Source organism: Mandrillus leucophaeus, unplaced genomic scaffold (genome assembly GCF_000951045.1).
Source record: "Mandrillus leucophaeus isolate KB7577 unplaced genomic scaffold, Mleu.le_1.0 Scaffold536, whole genome shotgun sequence".
Lineage (NCBI taxonomy): Eukaryota > Metazoa > Chordata > Mammalia > Primates > Cercopithecidae > Mandrillus > Mandrillus leucophaeus.
In genome coordinates, this window is record NW_012105764.1 from 2186294 (window position 1) to 2193485 (window position 7192).

Genomic DNA, 7192 nt, shown 5'->3' on the forward strand with positions numbered 1-7192 from the left:
CGCCCTGGCCCTTGCATCCCGATTTTCCCACTTTCTCGAGGGCGCTCCCGGCTGGTCCCGCCCAAGCCCCACCCGAACGTCCCGCTCTGCGGTTTCCTTTCATTTTATTACTACTCGTGAAACCTGGCGATTAAGACGCGAAACCAACAAAGAGTTTTCTTTCCACCTTAACCTTGCACACAATCCTTTAACAAATTAATTAATCCTAATGAATTAACACTTCATTTATTTAAACGCGCTACAGTCCATGAATTAAATTTTCATGCAGTGATTAAAGGCTGTTAAAATATGCATGATTTCGTTAAAATTTTATAATAAATCAGGGCAATGTGTTACATGACAAGGCAACTATTTCCCAGTCCCTCGCAAGGGGCTTTGATTTGTGCGGGCGGCGGGAAGGAGGGGCGGCTGGCTGCGGCGCCGGCGAGCGTTGGAGCCCGGCGACAGGACCCAGCTCCGCACTCTCGGGTTTGGACTCGCGTCCTTGCGGTTTTCTCCCCGGCTTCCACACCCTTTTGGGGATCTTGCTCCTGGAGGCAGAGCAGAGCTTGCGGAGAGCGACAGGCACCCGCTTCCAGGTCCTGGAAGCCGCGCTTGTGGGGGCTGGGGGTCCCCTGCTGCTCATTGACTACCGCAGAGCTCCCTCCACCCGGGGCGTCCTTGCGTTCTGGTGGCAGCAGCCAGCAGGCGGCTATCCGCGGAGCGGGAAGGCGACAGAACTTCCCGTGTCTTTGCGTGGGATCATGGGCAGGCGTGTCTGTTGTGGAGTTTCGTTTGTTTTTGTTGTTCTGACCCAGGACCTGGAAGCCCCTTCTCTGATCAGCGCTTTCTTGCAGCGCCTCTGATCAGGGCCCAGGCGGGGCGGGGATGCCTCTGCTCCTCCTGGGACCTAAATCACAGGGGTCCGTGGCCATGTTCAGCCATAAGACATTGTTCACTTGAGTTGCGAAACTCCTGGCAACTATTAGGCAGGGGAGGCCCAGTCCCTGTTGGGACAGAGACGTAGTAGTCATGTGTCACCCGTAGGGCTTTCACAAGGTAGGTGCGTTTCATGTCCACGGAGAGATTAGGATGTAGATACATACATAGGTCTGTATCTATAGATATAACGTCAAGAGTGACAATAGCAGTGAACTTTCCTGGGACGCATCATCTGGGTTGCTAGGTCATCAACGACATCTCAAGGTGGGCTGGTTAACGTCCAGGAAAATGTCCCCAAAGGAAGTTGCATTTAAACTACCAGACGAAAGAAAATAGTATGTTTCCCACCGGTTTCCTTGAGAACCTCCTCTGCCGGTCTCAGCTGGAGCCCAGTCTGAATGCCCAGCTGGGAGCCCTAGAAGCAGAGATGACGAAGGGCCCCAGTACCGCCAACCACTCTGGGTTTAGGGTAGGAGAGAGGCCGCAGGAGCTCCTCAGTGCCAAGCAGAAAGGGAGGACGACGGTCTCCGGGAAATGTCCGAGCCTAAGCCACCTGGAGCGCGGCCCGGGGGAACTCCAATCTCAGCGCTGGGCTGAGTCCCGGGACTGGACGGGAGGAGATCCGATGGCCCCCAGTGAGGCCGGCGAGGAGCCCAGTAGCCATCGCCCCGGAGGTACCAGACCAAGATGCGCGAGTAGCAATACGACACTGGGATCAAAGCAGCTGGGGCATGACTCTGGGAAGGCGGTCCAGAGGGGAAGCGAAAGTTCCACCGTCCTTTGTCCATTCCTTTCTCCATTCCTTCCTCCATTCCACCCTTGAGTGTCAGAGCCGAGGGCGCCGGGACAGCCCAAGAGCATCCCCTGTTTCGAGACCCGAAGCTCTTACCCATATCCTGCTCCCTCGCTGTCTGCCCTTTCACCCGTGCTTAAAACAACCTAAGTGGACTCTAAAGCCGGCAGACCCTGGGCCCTGGGGGCTTCCCCTGAATGCAGGGTGCTGGCTGCGTGGTGAAATGTGCCTCCTTTCAAAATAGACAACTGCCTACGCACAATGTGGCTTCCCGAGCCTGCGAGGAACATAGCTCCGGCTTCGACCACCGGGACCCGAGGTGGCCGGGCCTGCAGGTGGGGCAAGAACTCCGGGTTCCAGCAGGAGCGAGGGGCCCGGCGCTCTCCCCTGTGTACCCACAACCTCCACACACTTATGTCGACATCCCTCAGGCCCTATCCTGAGTCCCTAAACCCCGACAGACAACTCAGATTCAAACCCCGTAGGTGAGAAGGTGGGACAAATGGTGGCTGAGGAGTCAAATACTAACTTTCTCCGCACCCCGTTGGAAGGAGGAAGTCAGTGCCCAGGTGGACAGCAGCTGTCAGGCGAGCTCTCCAGAAGTGGAGGATGGGAAGGTGGCGGTTCAGGTCAAAGATGAGGAGGGTTCACACCAGACAGTGTGGATCCTGGCACAAAACCTCTCCCGCCAGTCCTCACGCCAACCAGCGAAGGTCTGCTCCCTTAGCTCGGGAAAAGGGCTCTGCCAAAGGAAACGGGAAGTGAGGCCTGCCAAAGGAGGAGGAGAAAATTAATTAATGAGGGAAAGAAATGTGTCTCTGATCCAGATGATAGACTCCCTGTCCCTGGGGGCGGAAATTCCTTGGAAATCAATAGCTGTGCATTCATTATCCTTCTCTTGATAAAATGCAAAGCTATGAGATGAGGAGGAGGAGGGGATCTGTGTTGGTCATTAAATAAGAAGGAAAAAAAAAATTGCCCAGAAATCTATGCCAAGACTCAGACCCCATGTGGGTATCATTAGCACAGGCAGGGGCCAACGAGTTACAGCAGTTGCCAAACCAGGAAAACAAAACAGTGACGTATGGGTGAGCTGAGCCCAAGCCCACCACCCTTTCCTTTTATGCACCAGGAGGAAAGTAGGGAGAGGCTTGATATGGTCCAGGGAACTGCCTGCAGATGTGCCGGCATGCCCCATTCTTTAGCCTGAGGCTGAGAACCAACAAGGATGAGGCGTGATAACTGTCCAAGGATCATCTGCCCCATATTTCTATGCACGTCCCTCTCATCACACCTGTTATAACTGTGTCATAGGTGCCTTTTATTCGTGGCTGCCCCACGCACATACACTGTCACGTCCTGTAGGGCAGGTACTCATATTGTATACCTTATTTTATCTCCAGTGTCTTGTACTGGGCCAGACTACTGCTCAGCAGGCATTTGAGGAAGGAAGATAAGGTAGCAAGTTAATGAGGGAGGAGTGAAATAATTGGCTCCTGAAAAAGAACAGGCTGGAATCAAAATTTACAGCTCTGCCTGGGGAAAACACACCCCTCTTTTTTAAGGAGAATGTAGACCACCCTCCCCCAAGCATCTTCCTGCAATCTCCAACCAGCCCTGGATTGTTGAACAGCCCCTAGGCCACCATCTCTTCCCCAGACTACCTGAAACTGGCCTCTCTTCCTTCCTACACACATGCGTTGTTTGGTGGGGTACTTTTCCTGTGACAAACCCCGCATTAAGTGCCATAGTGAAGTTGGATGTGTCCTAGATGGGCTTCCTATCCATGGTGGCAGGGGGAGGGAGGATTGTACCCACCGCCCTCATATTTCTGGTCCCATCAAAACACCCAATATCCCGAGCAAAGATCTGTCCTCACCCCAAGGTGGGGTATTCCTGTTGTCAAAAGAGAGGTAAATAGGGAAGGAAATCTTGGTGGGACCAACTCCTAACTTCAGGCTAGACTGGCATCTCTCCGCTGGGTTTATTGGAAGTCTCCCAGGGTTGGAGGGTTTATTGGAAGCCTCCCAGGGTTGCAGGGCGAACCGAGGTGCCTTTTGGGTACTCAGGAGCTTACTGCGCTCTCAGAGGCCCCACCCGGCCACAAACCTGTACTGTTTGTCTTTCTGTCGCCCCTGTACCCTTCAGGGTCCCTAAAGACCAGCGCTTCCTTGAGAGGGGAGGAGCAGGCTCCAGGCCCTCACCCTGTGTGGGGGCCTTTTCTTTCCCCTCAAAAGAGAGTGCAGGGAACTGCCACCAGGGGTGTCAGGAAGGATTAGGTTAAGCCCGGACTGCCGGTGTGATGACTGCCTTAGGACTCACTCTTTCCCTCTAGCGACGTCCTGCTCATCGTCCACTCCCAGTTGAGATAAAGTTGCATTTAGCGCTCCCAGGGGACTGCATAATGGATGGAGCCAGCTCCTTCTCTCACCAGCAAGTGAACATCCTTCTCACTTCCCTCTGGAGCTAGAAGGAAGGGAGGGGGTGGGGGGGAACATGAAAAGAAAGAAAAAAAAAAAGCCATCGTGACGCCTGTGGGCTCTTCTTGGAATCTGAGTAGGTGAGTGGGTACGCTAAATACACATGCGTTTGTGCAGAGGAAAGATAAAATCCACGGGAACGCAAATTTAGGTTTATAGAAACGAGATCTGCTCTCTGGTGGAAATACAGACCTCCTTGGTGTGAGAGAGACCAAAAAGATTATGTATCTGATCTCGGCTTTCCATAAGCAGCCCCTTGCTGCTCTCCAGCTCTCTTGCTGCAGATGTGATAACATCTGGGCTGTTAGGTTATTATCACCGCGAGCAAGTGCTCGGTCTCTGGGGACTTTCGCACCTGAACTGTGGCTCCCCTGGGAGGCTTTTGATCTGCTGCCACATAAGGGCCATATAACAGGTTGGCTAATTGATTTATTCTTTTTAGGTCTTAATTTCACAATAATGTTTTAACAATTTAAAAACTGGACCAGAGCTTGTACCCGTTCTTTCAAATTGGCTTGATTTAATATTTTTGAATCAAGCTTTCCTATAAGTTAGCTTGATCTGTCTTCTATTGAAAAAATATGTATGCGCGCGCGTGTGTGTGTGTGTGTGTGTGTGTGTGTATGCAAGCAGAGATAAGAGGCGAAAAGCCAAAACGATGGAAGGGAAAAGAAAGTTTTCTTTTCAACATCTTATTCCCTTTTCTCTGAAGCAGTTTTCCCGGAGTTTCCAGCATAAAGTGTGTGTGTGTGTGTGTGTGTGTGTGTGTGTACGCTGAGGGGAGGAAGGATCCCAACTACACCCTGTTAACTATTTTTTCCTTTTGATTACTAGAAGCCTTAGATCACCCGGAGCTCGTTTGAAACGTGGGTTTGTACACAGTTGAAGGAGACAAACAATAAGAAAAATGCACAATTTCATTTCAACAGCTTTTCCCGAGTAGAAAGCACACGCTCCTTGTGGCTCCTAAGTGGCTGTCACTGGCGGTGCCTGACACAGTTATATTCACAACAACAACAAAAAAAGTATGCCGAGGAAATTAAATTATATGGAAATCAATAGCGTCTGACTGCTTCAAACAAACGTCTGTCACCGCGATTATTCTCCAGGAACCTATTTATAAACGTTGAAAGAAACAGGTTCTTGCAGCAAAAGACAGCACCTTCTGCATTTCTGTGTTGTTATTTATGCTGTATACAGAGGAATGCTCGGGCATAATTTAACATACAAATGCCCAGCTGTATACATTATATAACAGCTTGTTAGGCATCCCAGAGAGGAGGAGTGCCTAAGTAATGCGCATATATTCAGGGCTTGCGATCAGGGGGAAGAAACAAACAAACAAAAAAACACACAGAGTGGCGTGCGCTCATCTCGTCTTTTTTCTTCTAAAAGGTGTCCACCCTTAGACAATAGCTCGACTTTCTGATCTTTGCAGACCGCGGTGGGAAAGGTGAGGCGGGCAGTGCGCATGCCCGGGTAGCTACAGGTGCATCACCTGCGCTGTACTTGCTGGTGGTCACTATAAGAGCGGCTCCCACGCGCCGGTAGCGGCCGGACGAGCGCGCGCGCGCGCAGACGCACGGCGCCGCCGAGAAGGAGAGCGCGCGCCAGACAGACGGAGACAGCTGATGCCTGTCAGCGCGGTGGGGCGCGAGCTCTCGCGAGAGCTCCCCAGGACGGCCGCGAGAAGTGGGGCTCAGGTGTAAGAGGAGTGCATCCCGTCGGCGCGCGGGGCTAGAGCTCTCGGAGAAGCAGGACCGCGAGGCCGGCGCGCGGCGCTCTGCGCGGTCAGAGGGAGAGCCCGGCAGCAGCAGGAGCAGTAGCAGCAGCCTGCGCCGCGGCCACCACCAGCCGCCGCGACTGCCGCGGCTGCAGCCTCGGAAGGGAGGCCGGGTGAGCCCGCGTACGCACTTTCCCGCGGACTTTCGGAGTGTTTGTGGATATACATGCCAAGCCGCCACGATGATGTCCATGAACAGCAAGCAGCCTCACTTTGCCATGCATCCCACCCTCCCTGAGCACAAGTACCCGTCGCTGCACTCCAGCTCCGAGGCCATCCGGCGGGCCTGCCTGCCCACGCCGCCGGTAAGCGCCCCACGCCCGCGGCCCCGGCCCGCGCGCCCGCCCCTCCCCGTCTCCGAGACGCTGCATGTCGGGGGCTGGTGTGTGCAGGTCCCGGTGCGGGGAACTGCAGGCAGGGGGTGTAGAGCAATCCCGCTGCGAGGCACGTTTTGTCCGGCGGCGCTTAATGTCGTGTTCCTGTGTGCCTCTGCCTCCGCGTCGGGCGCCTGCGATCGGAGTGGGGAGCGCTAGGGCCAGGACTCTCGACTTCCCTGCACTTTCTCTGTTAATTTCATGCCTCAGAAAGGCGGTCTCTGTGCGTGCTCGGGTGTGTGACACGGGTCCCCAGCTACGAGTTACATTTCCATTTCTTCTTCTTCTTTTCCCCCTTCTTTTTCGTCTCCCACGCCCGTTCCCGGAATGTGTTCTTGTGTCCCCCTTTCTCCCTACTTCTGTCGCCCTCTCCACGGCTCCTATCCCTTCTCGTCTGTCCCCCTGCCTGGTCGCCAATGTGCCCCCTTCTCCGTCTTTCCCGCACTCCGCTGCCCCCAACCCCGTTGTTACTTTGGTTGCTTTGTGTTTGCCCTTCGCATGCTGTGCTTTCCGGCTTGTGTGTGTGTTTCTTCTGTTGTTTTGTTTTGCTCTTTTGGTTTTGTGGTTTTTTTTTTGGTTTGGTTTGGTTTGGTTTGTGTCGCCTGCAGCTGCAGAGCAACCTCTTCGCCAGCCTGGACGAGACGCTGCTGGCGCGGGCCGAGGCGCTGGCGGCCGTGGACATCGCCGTGTCCCAGGGCAAGAGCCATCCTTTCAAGCCGGACGCCACGTACCACACGATGAACAGCGTGCCGTGCACGTCCACTTCCACCTGTCTCTTATACACATCTAGATGTGTATAAGAGACAGCATATATTCAGGGCTTGCGATCAGGGGGAAGAAA

General features: G+C 53.9%; 1 protein-coding gene across 1 annotated transcript in view; it reads left to right on the forward strand.

Annotated features, from left to right (window-relative positions):
- Window positions 1–6024: 6024 nt before the first annotated feature.
- Window positions 6025–7192, forward strand: part of POU4F1 (POU class 4 homeobox 1) — a 2122-nt gene continuing 954 nt past the window's right edge. Inside the window, exons 1-2 of the mRNA XM_011997301.1 lie at window positions 6025–6282; window positions 6960–7145. Of these exons, the coding sequence (XP_011852691.1) occupies window positions 6160–6282; window positions 6960–7145 (309 nt within the window). The 5' untranslated portion in view covers window positions 6025–6159. The remainder of the gene's footprint in view (window positions 6283–6959; window positions 7146–7192) is intronic.